Raw genomic sequence first — 14989 nt, forward strand, 5'->3', positions numbered from 1 at the left:
TGTTGTATTCCAGGGACTAAAGCCGATGCCCACTGCTCTAACTAGCCCCCCACCCCCAAATCAAAGAGAAGGATAGGAAGGAAAGACAACCCTAAAATGTCCCTCATAAAGTGCCTTTTCTTAAGCAGATGGGATGTGAACCAAATCTCTCCTGTCATTTTCCCACTCCCTACTGGAGCTATGGAAGGCTGAAGTAAACAATGTGCAGAAGGTCAGAATACTACTGCTTGGGAGGAGACAGCTAATGACAATATTTTCCCCTCTTCTTGTAATAGGCACCTTCAGGTCCATGTGCCCTTTAATCTCCCATCTTGCCTGCCAGGCCTGACCTTCTTCAGGATTGTTTGGCCTGGTGCACATCCCATTTACAGTCTACTGTGTCTTATGGACACCACACTGTCATATAAGGTAGTCTTAGGATTTGGAACCTAAAGAGTTGTATAGAGTTGCTGTGTTTAAATGGAAAACCTCTGTGTACATGAACTACTTCAAGTGATCTGCAGTAGGCTGGCGCATTACATGTGGCATTCTCCACCTAATTTCCAGCTGCTTTATCAAATTAAAAGACAGCTAAAAATACACTCAACATTTTGCTAATATTACTTCCCAGACAAGCAATTGCTGTAGTTGCCATTAGGATGTTATGGAATCCTAAATAGTAGGGGAAGTGGTCAGCAGGATTGTGAATGGGAGGGAAGGTGGCCCATGAGACAATCTCTCAGGTTCTCACTTTGGAAAAGTCTGAGATTTCTGCTCTACTGTATACAGTTGGTATATCAGTTTAAGATTGTAAAATGTTTTGGGATCCTTTGAAGATGAAGGCCATTATATAAATGTAACATGGGCTCCATTGTGTCTTGAATACAGGTTCCAGTTACATGGAAACCAAGCATATTGATTTATCTCTGGGCAGAATATGGCTCCATATCCTCTTAGTGTTCACATAAAAGTAACTTCATAACTGTTTATAATGTTCTTTCCAAAGTGTTCCTACTGCTTATCTCTTTTAACCTACAATAAAGTCAGTTATGTAAAAACCACAAAGAAAAGTTTCCTTACATTGGCAATCTCTATCTCCAGATCCATAACTCTTTCCATTTCTTTAGAAATCTGGCTTTCATTGATGGTGAGATTTTTTTCTTGGAGAATTAGCTTAGCCACAGAAATCATGAAAGACACATAAGCTGAACATGCCTGCAAAAAAGAATCAAACAATTTCAAGACAAACCTCTTCAAAGTACTGTGTGTCAGACATATCTTAGATTAACTTTTGATTTTTGTGAATTATTGTTCTTGGCTACATTTCTAAAGAACAAAATATAGTACTACATTCTGAAATGCTGCGTTATAACGTGGAAATTAACTTTAAAGTTTCATCATGGCAAATTGCTATATGGTTGCAGCACTAATCAAGGCTAAACATTGCAAACTGTTGTGCCATGCACTCATTATTTAAAATTGAGATGTTTCCTAGTCCATACTTAAATCCCACTCCTCGTGTTTGTCTGGGAATTACTCTAAATTTCCTCATCATTTTACTTAAATTATAATTTCTGAAAATAGTGCCTCCAGGCAGCAGAAGCAGAAACATTAAATGAGGGAAATGATGATGGGATAGTGCTGAATCAGCATTTGGGAAACATCACTCCCAGAAACAATGATTTTTTTTTAGTCAAGTAATCACTATATCTTTCTTGTGAGTCTATAGGAACCTCTGTGCTGGGCAGTTTCCTCAGTTTACAGCGATACGTACTTTCTATCAAAACATCCTGAGGTCTCACTAATGGCCGTGCACTCCTTAGGCCATCAAAGGCTAGGGAAAAAATGTTCTGTATACAGCTTTTTATAAATTGTGTTGGCTAAATAGTCTGTATCAGGGACACTTCTGCAGCTCCTGTAGAATTAAACAGACAACAGTAACCTTTCTATAGGCTTTCAGATCATCCTATTCAATCTAATGAAAAATAATATCCCAGCTATGGATATCTACAAGGTGGTTCACATATAGTACGGATATAATTTTATAAGATTGAACCTCTATAGAACCCTCTTGGTGTCATCTGTTCAATTCTATCAGACTTTTCCAGAAAGGAAAGTAGGGCAGGAATTTTATTACAATGCCTCTTTATAATTCCCATTCATTTTGCTTTACCTTCTCCCTGATAGGAATCCTGCTTTCAACATGCTCCCTTAATGCAAATATAAATAAATTAAACTAAATAGAAAAACAATACAATTTTTTAAAGTATATGTGCATTTAAGGAACTATATTGGGATGTTTTGACGTCTGCTCACAAGCTGACAGAATGTGTCCTGAAATGAGACATTCAGATGGACATTTTAGTGACTACCACCAATGCCATTCATCTGCAGTTAGCCTCTCGTATGTGTGTTAAAAGGCAGTGCTGGTTACAGTCTGTATGGACTTAGGGCTTCAACCTGATGCACTGGGCACCTCCTGAAAATGATGTTGATTTCATTGGGAGTCTGTGGGACACTGCACCTCACAGGATTGGGCCCTCAGTGGTACTTGTCATGAGTTAGAAAAGAACACTTTAACAGAGAGGAAATGGCATGAAGTTCCTGGCAGCTATAATGACAATTGTACTGTGGGGCGTGCTTGTCAAGCCCAGAAATACCATTTACGAGTACGCAGATATGTACAAAAATCTTAAGCTTTCTATGGGCCTATTCCAAAGCTCACTGAAGTTAATGGCAGTCCTTTAATTGCCTTCAATGAACTGTGGATCAGGCCTAACCTGGAGACCATTGTTCCCAGGTGCCATGCAATCAGAACAGCCAAGAGGACAATTCAGCTGATCTCTAGCTACAATTGTAAATAGGTGCTGATATACTGCAATCTTAAAGGGCATTCAGGGTCAAAAATAACTGTCAGCAGTAGTGTGAAATGGTTTCTGAGGTACCATTAGTTTAAAAAAACTCTCATACAGATTCCATATGTAGTTTTGGGGTGAGAAACACTCCTGATAAAGCTGAAAATGCTTAGGTTAAAGAACAGGAGATGGACCATCTATCTGTTTGCCACATACAGCTCAAGGATAAAAGCAGAATGACACAACGAGAACTGGGGCCAAGAAAAGGCTACTGGCAGAGTGCAGGTGGCTACTTTGTTGGGAAGAGACTTTTCTCATTCCCTTGAAGTCTTTGGGGTGGTGGGAATATTTATAATCTGCCTGCCTAGTGCTTACTCTTGGCACTGCTAAGAGGTGTGTTTTGTTTTTTTTTGGTTTGTTTTTGGGTGCTCCTACTCCAAACATTTGTCCATACTTTCTTCATTATTTAGTGGTGGAATGTTTGAGGTTTTGATGGTAACTAATCTTTCAGGTCACAATGTAACACCATCTAATTTGTTCACTAAATTCTGTATCAAAACAAATACTAAAACCAAGTATCTTGCCTTTAGAAGTCCCAACAAATAGTTCCTGTTACAGCCCAGATACATCCTTAAGGTGGATGGAATTTGGATTAAAATTTGAATGGGATGCCAGCACTTCATGATAAACATTGCACAGATTTGTATATCTGAGAACTCAGTGGCCTGATTCTCCTCTCACTTAAGCTTGTGTAAATCACAATCTGCTCCACTGAAGTCATTAGTGCTATACTTTGTAAAAACTATTGTAAGATCCAAATCAGGCCCATAGTCAGACCAATGAAAATACCAGCAAGAATCACAGTTCACACAATTTATATAACTTCCTCATGACCTACTTTCTGGTAGGCTGTAAGCTCTTTGGGGCAGGGGCCATCTTTTTGTTCCATGTTTGTACAGCACCTAGCACAGTGGGGTACGTGTCTGTGACAGGGGCTCCTAGGAACTATGGTACTATGAATAATTAGTCATTATCTTTATTAGTAAGTAAACTCTAACTAAACATAACAAGTATAAATTGTAACATTAAGTATCATATGTTAGCAAAAATCAACAAAACACAATCATGCATTTCCCACCACTTCTGCCTTTAATTATATGATGGGAAAACTGGATAATTAAAGGCACAGTTTTAGCACTTAGATGACTTCAGTAAATATATACATATATTTATTTAACCCCTTGGTTAATTCTAGTATCAAGGAGTTAATGAAAATATGCATGCATGGTATTTAAATATGATTTAAAGAAGATCAGCTAGAACTATAAACAGCTTTAGTAATTCTAATGGCATGATATGATGTAGGTGCTAGGCTCTTTGCTTACCTTCAAGCTTGAGATACATTTAGACCTTTTCTGCTAAACCATGCAATACAATAGTTCTGACTGGAGGCTCCTTTTTGACTGTAGGCTTCCTATTCTCTTTGTCCCATTAAACATACCAGTGACAACTAATATTTAACAATTTTTTTCAAAATGATCAAATCATAGAAGCTAACATCAACCATAGAATATCAGGGTTAGAAGGGACCTCAGGAGGTTTCTAGTCCAACCCCTTGCTCACAGCAGGACCCTAGACAGATATTTGACCCAGATCCCTAAATACTCCCCCTGGATTGAACTCACAACCCTGGATTTAACAAGCCAATGCCCAAACCACTGAGCTATCCCTCCCCAAACATCATTGCCATTCTTAATCTCATTTTCAAAAGTCCACTAACTCCAACTCTGGTCTACAAGCTCCCAGGACAAGAACCTCAAGAAGATGGCAGCAAATCTGTAAAGCCTGGCCTCCACTGACACTCTAGACTCTTTCCAGTCTGGCTTCATCCAATATGTACAGAAGTGGCCTTGGCTGAACTGATGAGACAACTTCCTCATGATGATGGAACACCAAGGCTGAGACCAAAGCTTCCATATTAAATGCTTTTAACACTGCCAGTTTGAACTATCCTGGCTTGTTTTTTGTGTCCATTTTGGGAAACAGCTGCTGCTCTGTAAGAGCTTCAACTTGCATGCTCACACAAGGCTCAGCCTCATCATTGCTCTTCTTTGACATCTATGTGCAGCCACTAGGGATGACCATGAGGCAACATGAGCTATGTGCATCCTTCTCATCCAGCACAGAATATTCCCACTGTCTCAGTGCATATGTGGAACTTGATTTTGGATAGAGAACAGCTGGCTCAGAGTGCACCCAGGTAACTGAACCAAGTCCCTACCTTTACTGAATCATATTCACAGCAGCACCTCAGCCCTACAGGCTCTTGTCCCCTTCCACTACTCTCATTTGTATCTCCTTGCCTTCTCACTTGCTACTCATTTATATTCAATGTTTCCTTTTCCTGTACCTGATTTCTGTGCTTTTCTTCATGTTTCTTCCTCCCTCTTCTCTTTGCTAAGCACACTCTCCTTGCTATCAAATCAATCTCTTCTTAAAACTTGTTATACCCATGAACCTCTCTGTTCCCCCCCACCAGTGAGGTTTCCATGGGAGTTAGATTGCAGGCTCTTTGGGCCAGGGACGGTTCTCCTTTCAGTATTGCCTGTGCACACGGGGAGAGAATGTGCATCCCTACTTGTTAGCCGTGGCTTACCTCCTTATACGCACCAGTACATTCATAGTAGTCACGAGAAGGCAGACCAAGCCCAGGTTGATCAATCTACAAAAACAATTTAAAAAAATAGCTTACAGACAAAATAGTCCCACCCTGTAGCAAACCAAAATTTTGGAAATGATGAAAGTATTGCTCTCTGATTTCATTCTTGCCTTAATACTGCAAATCCACAGGCTGACTGAGGTGGAATGCATGCTCTCTCTCTTTCTCGCTTTCTTTTCCTACCTTCCTCCCCCCCCCACTTCTTTTTCCTCTCCTTTTTCCTTCCTATTACTGGAAAACTTTACATCAAGACTGAATGCATCCCTAAGAGCCATGCTGTAATTCAAACATAGACATTGGACTTGAGGAGGGATTAATAAAGGGAAGTCTTCCAGCCTGTGTTCTGCAGGTTATCAGATTAGATAATCACAGTGGAACCTTCTGGCCTTAAAATTATGAATCATCTCCTCTTAGCTCTTTCCCTCTGCTGTCCTGTGAACAATATAGTCCTTTGTGGCATTGTCTTCAGAGGTAAGCAGACAACGCAACTGGTGGCAAGCAATACACAGACAAATCTACCAGTGGGCACCATAGCTCTTGCATACTCTATATAATGTGTAAAACAGATTAGATTCACCATTGCTAAGGGTTGCATGAGAAAGCTTGGTTGCAGATGGATTCACTAGTGCACTTCCCCAGATATTCTGCTATCGGAGACTATTTTAAATTATGGCCAGGGTAGGCTGCACAGCAGCTGCCTGGAAAATGCGCTATTTAATCAACAAACAGACTGATCACTCTGGCCACATCCCTTTCAGAGCTCTGCTCAGCAGATCCTGCAGTGGAGTAAGGGGTGTGACTGTCTTGTACACCTGCAACTCCCTTCTTGGTGGGTTTTCTGCCTTAAGGTCTTGGAATCCTGAGTTATGCTGGCTGAGCATAGTCCAGCGAGTATAAGAAAATATGCTGCATGCATACTGTTTTCAAACATATACAGATATTTGTCACAGTCCTATTAGGTGTAATTAAAAACCCTCAGTAACTGAAATTCTCTGTACCAGACTGATAAAAGCTTTAAATACAAAGGGTACAAACATTCATAAGATTTGCTATTGCTTAACTGCCAAAATTCAAATCAGTAAATTTTTCCTTCTGACTTCTTATAGCTAATATTTATAAAATAGAGTGAAATGTGTATTGCTCAGGATTATTTAGACAATGCCATTCTAGCAGGCTTACATGAATGATATGCGCTGTGGAGTTCTTATCATCTGTGCCAACAAAAAAATTAACAAGGACCCTTTTCCCATATTGTGAATTCAGTTGTGCAATAGCTGTTTCAGCTGTCCAACTGGCACCTAAGGAAATTATAGATGCATTTAGTCTCTTTATTTTTGGAAAATAAAGAAAAAATACAATCATTTAGAGATTTTTAACAGAAAAATAAACAGACAAAAGTTGTCCTACCATATGCAGAGTCCCAGTTATCTGTTGTTACAGGCCATTCAGACACCCGTGGCAATATATTGATCAAAGGTTTTCCACCTCTACTATCAATAATAGCTTTTGGAAACAAAAAAATTAATGCAGTATGAGTTATATGCCCAGATATTTTAAAACATCCAAATACTGTATTGACTTGTATAAAAGGTTCTCCATATTCCAGGATTCTGCAGCTGAAAAACTTTCCCACAGAACACACTCACCAGCAGCATCGCAGATTTGTGCTCCAGAATCTGAGATTTCTTTTTTAAAAAATTCTCTCATGGATGAAAAACAAACCAACCAAATAAAAAAACTTTAAAATGTGAGCCAGTGTAAACTGAAGTACAGTCTGCTGCAATCACCTTCAAACAATAGCTCTGAAAAGTTTCAGAGCTAACGTTTCACTCTGATACCTAACAATGATAATTCAAAGGGCTACATTGTTAGCTATTTTACTGCTGATCATTTTAGTAGAAACATCTGGCTAACATTCTTATCCTTAAAATCCCAAACTGTCTCCCTATGCCTTTCCTGATGTCAGAAGTCCCAAATGACTGCTACCCAGCACTCACTCTCCATCCCTCAAGAATTTCTACAGTGCAGTTCTAAGTTGCTGAGAAAAGGCAGCAGCACAGAGAATACTGAAAGTGCATGGGAAGAGTAATCTAAACTGATATCAAAATTAATAACATGGGCTACTGTACTGATATTGATATTTAATTAAATAAAAATCTACATAAGAACAGCCATACTGGGTCAGATCAAAGGTCCATCTAGCCCAATATCCTGTCTTCCAACAGTGGCCAATGCTAGGTGCTCGAGGGAGAACGAACAGAAGAGGTAATCAAGTGATCCATTCCCAACTTCTGGCAAACAGAGTCTAGGGACACTTAATTTAGTTTACATGAAGTCGGGTCAGAATTTCCAGTTTGCTTCCTGAGATGGCTCCAGAAGCTGGGGGTCTTGTAGCATTTAGGTATAGCTGCCATGCACTGCACAGTATATGGATTATGCCCATATTTATATAGCAATCTTATGTACAGTAATTTGTGGAAAAACTTACTTTCATTTATACATGATCTGTACAGAGTTTTTGCTTTCTGCACTGCCACTATGTCATTGCTGTTGTCCCTGTCAAGGACGTCTGAAACAAAGAACACATACACGGACAAATATTACAGCATCTCATCTGCAGTGGGAGGAGCCTGGAGAAAAACATGATGGAAACCAACTGGGAGCACAAGTATGGGGGATCAATAACTCTTTGGCATGCTCCCTGTTCATAGCAAATCCCATAGAAGCCCCTCCACTCCAAGTCTGAGAGGACAGGACCCTGGAGGTGGCATGGCTTGGTGAGGAGTGGTGAGACTCTTGAGACAGCTACTCTCCATGGTATCACCTCTAGTCTACAGAAGTTTCCCAATAATGTTTGCCAGGTAAACCTTCTATGGAGTCCCCCTCTGTAGAATGAAAATTCCCTGACCCAGGCAGGAGAGTTTGCAGATGGTGGGGAAGCTCTGTGAGTAGAGGGAGCTGTGTTGCCATGCAAGAGGTGAAGCCTAGGAAATAGTACAAGAATATTAGGTTTCCTTGCAGAGGCCTATTACCGACGGGGATGCTCTGAGTTTTGCATATTGTGTCCCCAAAATGATCTGCTGGGGGTAGCTGGGAAGGGTGCTAGCTTCCCACCCCCTGAAATGGAATGATTAGAAGAATACCCTATGCGTGGAAACTCCAGGGAGGGATTATATAGGCCACAATCCTGAATTTGGTCTTAATACCTTGTGACATCTTGATATTCCTTGACCTTAACATTTAGAAAGGGGTCAGCCTGTTTGGTTGCAGCTGAAGGATTACTGACATGCAGAATGTAAAGCTGACACAGAACAACTTCCAGCATGTGAAGCAGTGCTCCAAGGGCTCGCACAGAGGGAAATTCCTTTCTTCCCCTCACCTGGAACAGCTGTCACTTATAGGTCACGAGGGTAATGAACTGGGTTTCAGCTGTTGTAAGAGGTGGATAAGTGCACAGAATTCAGTCCTCACAGAAGTCAGTTCTGGACAAGTCTGCTTCAGTGGTCAGCTATTATTTTTCAGAAACAACAGCATAACCACCAAAGCTCAAATTACTAGCCAAGCAAATAGTCTGGCTTGACTTTTGCTGAACTGAATACAGAAGAATCTTGACTATTCTATCATGTATAAACCTTTATTAGATAACGTGGTTTTAGATAACGTGTTTTTGTTCTGATTACACGTAAGCCAAAGAGGAAACTTTTATATGGTTCAGCTTTCTAGTACATGGACTAACTCCACTGACCTTTCAAAACAACTTCTAGTTCGTCTCTTAAAATGTCAAAGTTGCTGTAACGGGAGCTGGTCTCTGGAATGACATTCTTCTTTAACCATCCTCCACAGGCATACTGGTAAAAATCTTTGCAAGGTTCTGCAGTAGTGTCCATATTCTCAATGATTCGGGCTGCTGTAATATGAGACAGATCGACATGTAGAAACCTTAGAGAAAATAAATAAATCTGGATTCTGAGGTGGAAAGGGACTAATATAATTCCTGAGTTTAGGATATCCTGGCTTCCCCCTTCTCTCTCCAAAACACCTACACAATCTTCTTAAGTTAAAAGATTTTTTTTCTAAACTAGCCAGTAAATTTTAATATCTTTAAAGCCCTGTATAGACAATGATGAATTCATCCTCATGACCACCCTGCGAGTTGGGTGGGCATTATCTCCATGTTACTAATGGGAACACTGAGACAGTAAGGTAAAGTAACTTACCCAAGGCAGAGTCAGTGTGAGACCCAGGATTAGAATTTAGAATCACCTGACTCCCAACCTTGTGCTCATTCTTCCAGACCACACCACCTTTCTAATTCATATTATAATATGATAAATACTAAATTGATATCTGATATTGTTCACTGAAAGCTCTTCGTCCTCAAAGGGCAGTAGAGCTGGACCCTCATGTAGTGGTGAGTAAGCATCCTTAAAGCAAAACTCCAGTGATTTGTTTTTTATCTAAAAGGTATTTAAAAAAAAACAATTTTGTGCATATTTCTACTCAGTATGCATTTAAAAATGTCAAAGCATCTTTTAAAAATCCTAGTTGCTTATTTAGGATCAATATTTACTGGGCCAAATGCTGAAGTACTTTCTTAATTTAATCCTTACTCAGGTAAATCTGCCATTGATTTTAATGTGCCTAGATGTGGAGCTACTACTACTACTAAACAGTCCACAAAATGCAACACATACAATCATTTTTTTTTAGTTACCAGTTTTTTTTTCTAATTGTATTTGGCATCATAAAATTTTCAAGATAATCAGTCACGGAGTCATCATTTGTTTTTTAATTATATACAAGGTACTTATGTTTCCTTTACTCATTTACACTTCTTTGTAATAAAATGTGGCTAGAATAGCATTTAAATTACACAGAGAGGGAGACATTTTCAGAGGAGATTGGAGTCTGGTGAATGAAGGAAACTAGGGATTGGAAGTGAGTGTTAGGAGTTAAGTCTCCTAGAAAGGGTAGTGCTCAGTCTACAGAATTAAAATTATATTTTGGTGGAGTTGGAGAGTTGAGGGCCTGCTTGTGCACAGATTCCTACCATTTGAGCTGAAAGAATAACCGTTAAGTGAAAGCAATGGTAAGCTGTTAGCCTCTATGTAAACTAGCCACCAGAGCAGGACAGTTTTCAAGCACACTTCACTTGCAGTAGTGGTAGTTTTGCTCCTGGGAGCCTTTCTAGAAGGAATGAAAGACAGAGCCTACAGTAGAAGAAATCAAGCACAGGGCTGTCAGCAAAAGGAAAAGACCTCTGGGATTTTGAGTAGAGATGAAGATTTAAGGTTCTGGAGTAAAGATTAAGTCAGTGTGTGTTGAAAATGTGTGGAAAAGAAGACAAATAGATGCTTGAAGCAAAAGAGAGACAAAACCCTGTAAATGAAAAGTCAAAGCACGTCACCAAGAAATTCTAAAAAGTTTGGTTAAAAAGTTACCAAAACACGTCATTACTCTATTCCTGTATGGTTCCTTAGAAATCTATATTTCTAGTAATTAAAGTTTAAAAATTGTATACCACTAGCATTTTATACATAATACATAGTGTGGTCTGCTGCCAATTATTTTTTAAAAAACCCTATTTTGTATATTTCTTCACATGAGGCAAACTGTACACTCACAATGGAGAGAATGGTAAATTATTTTTATTGCATTTTTTGGATGAACAATATGCTCTGAAAATCCTATGGGGAGTCACTGCAGCTTGAATGATGAATTTGTGTCTCAGTTAAATTTGAACTTTATCACTTTCCCCAAAGCTCTACTGATCTTGTTTTCCTTTATTTGTCCATGCTGCAGCTCTTGGTTTTATTGGGCCTGCTTCTGCTCTCATTGAGATCAGTAGCTAAACTCCTATTAACTACAGTAAGAGCAGACCCACAGAGCTCAATCAATTGGCATCTATAATGCAAGACCTTCATTTTCAGGGGCTTGTACATATTGCAAAGTTTTTGAAAATGAACATGCAGGTATGAACGATGTACTGGGACAGTTTTGTAAGTTCAAGGCTTTATCAGTTTATTTAATGTCTATCCCTAATAAAATTGTCCTGATTCAATTTCTTTTGGGACCTCTGTATAATTTCCTTGGGTTAGTAATTTGATCACATACTTTCCATGTGTGAATCGCTGCCATAGTAATACTGAAAGTAACCTGAGCAGCTTATCCTACTTGGCCTTGATATCAAAGTCCAAACAGATATTCAATGGACACCAACTATTGATTTAAATACTGAACTCAGAATCACAGTTTATCACAGTGGAAACATTATATTAGTTACCATGTATTATTAGATGGACAACTATTTCTCTGGTTTAAGGGATTTTTTTTATTATACCAGTCTTTCGCAACAGAGTGAATTTTATCATGTCATTGAATCACTTCATAACGGTGCAAAACTCATGAAAACGACTATATTACCAAATCTTTTGAACTGCTGGGTGCCTTGAACTCCCACCAACTAGCCATTACAGAACACTGGCTTAGGGCTGGAGTTTGGAGACCCCATTTGCAGTAGCGAGCATTTAAACCCAGGAGTGGTCGTGTGGGTGAATGAGTATGTGCTCACAGACATGAACAAGGACTCCACAAACTGGCCCTTAGGTCATGTGCCATATTTATAGGTCTGACCTCCTACATAAAATAGGCCACAGGACTTCCCTGGAAGAAGAAGAAGAATGCAGAATACATGATGAGTTATACGGTTTAAGGGTTTTATGGGTGCTTGTTTGGAATGAGCTGTGTTATTCACAAGGCTTATCTCAAATTCAGACTAATAATTTTACCTATGATTATTTATTCACATAGAGCATATAGAACAAATGGAATGTTCTCTGGGTCTCTGCCCAAAGGAATTTACAGTCTAACTCTCACAAATATGATATATGGACAACAGTTCGAAGATGAGTAGATGCAGAGAACTGTATTTTTGTATCCCAATGAAAACCAAGTTAAGGCGAGACTGTGGTTGTAAGCTGCTGGACTGAGTTGGTGATGTCTCCCAGTGACATTGGAGTCAGTGGCAAAAGTCTCATTGACTTCAGCTGGGCCAGTATTTCACTCGTGCCTGAGGCAATACAATGTTTCCTGAAGCACTGGGTGAGTGCCAACAGCAAGGGCATCTGCTACTACTATAGTGCAGTATGTGCTTCCCTCTTTCCTGTGGCAGCCAATGAGGAAGGAATGATGAAATTCTATTGCTCCTCTTAGCAGTATAGTCCCCCAGTCCTTTTACTCTAAAGGGCCAATGACTGGCTGTGCTTAGAGAAGTTAAGTGGGGTACAAGGTTCCTTGCTTCCTCTTCACCTCAGCCTCTTTCGTATGCCCATACAGGGCAGTGCACAATTTAAATGATAGAGGATGAAATCTGGAAGATACAGGGTAAAATCCTGCCCCACTGGAATCAATAGGAGTTTTGCAATCAACTTCAATGGGGCCAGGATTTCACCCATAAAAGATAAATCACTACCCTGCTAGAGAGCTTGAAGGCTTGATCCTGATCTCAGCCATGCAGAGAAGCTGATTTTTACAGGACAGTCAACAATGAAGGCCTGTGTTTTGAGATCAGGATTGAGGTTTTAATATGCTTTAAAAAAGTGAACCATTGTTGCTATATTTCATGAATTAAAGTATGATATACAATTAAATCAATTAATTTTACCAAACATTTTAATTAAACTTAAATAAAACTGATATTATAAAACTCCTACAAAAATATCTACTACAAACATGTAAAGACCATATGAAATCAGTACTCTTTCAGTGCCGTTGCCTTCCTGAAACAGCTAAAGTGTTACTAAATAAATGAGAGATTTGTGAAGAGGGGAATATTTAAGGTAAGCAGGGTGACAATGTATAATGGATTTCATAAAGTACTCATATAGGCAAAAGTATTAGAATCAGTTGAAAAGCTTTATATCCTTACCTGATTTTATACAGTCTGAAGACTTGCAAACACCATCTGAAAAAAGTTATGGGACAAAAATTCAAATCCTTAATTTCCAGTTGAAAGTCTCCTTAATGTACACTACTCTAAATTTTAATTTCAGTGCTACCGTCATTTCAGAATTGAATTTAAAGGCAATGCAGAGGCTAAACACCATCTAAAATTTTAATTTATTAAGGGCCTGATCCCTGCAAACACTTATACAATTGAATATAATGCTAACTACTATGTCCTATTGGCATCAGTGGATACTCACAATAGTTAGTGCTTCAACTGGTAAGTAAGTGTTTTCAGGATCAGGCCCTAAGATTGCTAACATCTTCATTTAGTAAGGGTCATGCACTGCTTTTGATCCTTCTGATGAAATTCCGATTGACAACAATGGGAGCCGTACTGCAAATCAAGAGCCTTAGTTAGGAAGAATAAAGTTTTCATGCTGGGTACAATAAGAATGTACAGAAAACTTTTCCATTTCATTTATCTTTTCACCAGCATATTGTATACTCTGCTTCACTGTGTAATTATAGACTGTAAACTACAGAATTGGTATATTGGAACAAACAGGTTTTTTTTTTAATATAGCATTTGCCACATTCTGTTTCTTGAAGTAAAAATTGTTAAAAAGGAATGTTCATAGTAAATCAGAACTTTAAATGAAATATTACATTTGGATGAATTTTTAAATTTCAGTTGACCATTTAATGATGTCTAATGACTCTTTTATGGTCAGCTGTCAATAAATGGCAGCTGTTAATCAGCTAATTTTATACACAATACTCTGTATGATTATAAAAAGTATAACATAGTAGTGACAGGCAATTAAATTCTTGGCTGAGCCCCTCTAGGTCAAACATAAAATGTTTTTTCTTTTATTAGCTAAATAATTTAGTTAGCAATATATATGCACTCAAGCATACTGAAATTTTAACGTCGCGTTTGAGCCTCTCTCACTTGAGTGCTATTACCTTATTCTATCAGGTCCATTCTATTCTTGAAGACATTTTTGTTTTTGCAGAATATTAATAACTTTAACATTCAAATTGCAATAAGATGAACATTCACTTACCATCATATGTTGCATACAGAGCTATCATTGTGATAGATATAATAGTTAGGAGAATCACTACAACAACTAGCCCTATTTCGAGGGCGCTCCATCGCAGTTTTTTCTTTGGTTTTGGAGTGTTCATTTCAGTTATATCCATCTGGCTTTCCGACTTGCCCATAACCCAAATTCTGAGAAGAAAAAAGCCAAATTCACTGAGAGCCTAATTGAATCATATTTCCCAAATACATCTAGCCACTTAGCTCATCAGCTACTAGGATGTTTTCCGTGGTGAGCTAGGAAAAAAGGTTGGCTTGTTTACAAATCTGAGTAGCATGTTAGTCATGAAATTAAAATGACTATAACCACACAGTTGTTTTGCCACTCACAGTTCACAGGACAGTTCTTCTTTCACATATACAACCCATCGAAAAGGAAAGAAC

The 14989-nt window shown here is 38.8% G+C and overlaps 1 protein-coding gene across 2 annotated transcripts in view; it reads right to left on the reverse strand.

Annotated features, from left to right (window-relative positions):
- MME (membrane metalloendopeptidase) overlaps positions 1–14989 on the reverse strand; it is a 63626-nt gene that overhangs the window by 44563 nt on the left and 4074 nt on the right. For both annotated transcript variants that reach the window (XM_030575166.1, XM_030575167.1), the window contains exons 2-9: positions 14568–14737; positions 13481–13516; positions 9299–9460; positions 8042–8122; positions 6961–7056; positions 6733–6851; positions 5491–5556; positions 1060–1194 (exon numbers count right to left, since the gene is read on the reverse strand). In XM_030575166.1, coding sequence (XP_030431026.1) covers positions 1060–1194; positions 5491–5556; positions 6733–6851; positions 6961–7056; positions 8042–8122; positions 9299–9460; positions 13481–13516; positions 14568–14727 — 855 coding nt within the window. In that variant the 5' untranslated portion in view covers positions 14728–14737. The remainder of the gene's footprint in view (positions 1–1059; positions 1195–5490; positions 5557–6732; positions 6852–6960; positions 7057–8041; positions 8123–9298; positions 9461–13480; positions 13517–14567; positions 14738–14989) is intronic.

The sequence above is a fragment of the Gopherus evgoodei genome, chromosome 9 (genome assembly GCF_007399415.2).
Source record: "Gopherus evgoodei ecotype Sinaloan lineage chromosome 9, rGopEvg1_v1.p, whole genome shotgun sequence".
In the NCBI taxonomy this organism is placed as follows: domain Eukaryota; kingdom Metazoa; phylum Chordata; order Testudines; family Testudinidae; genus Gopherus; species Gopherus evgoodei.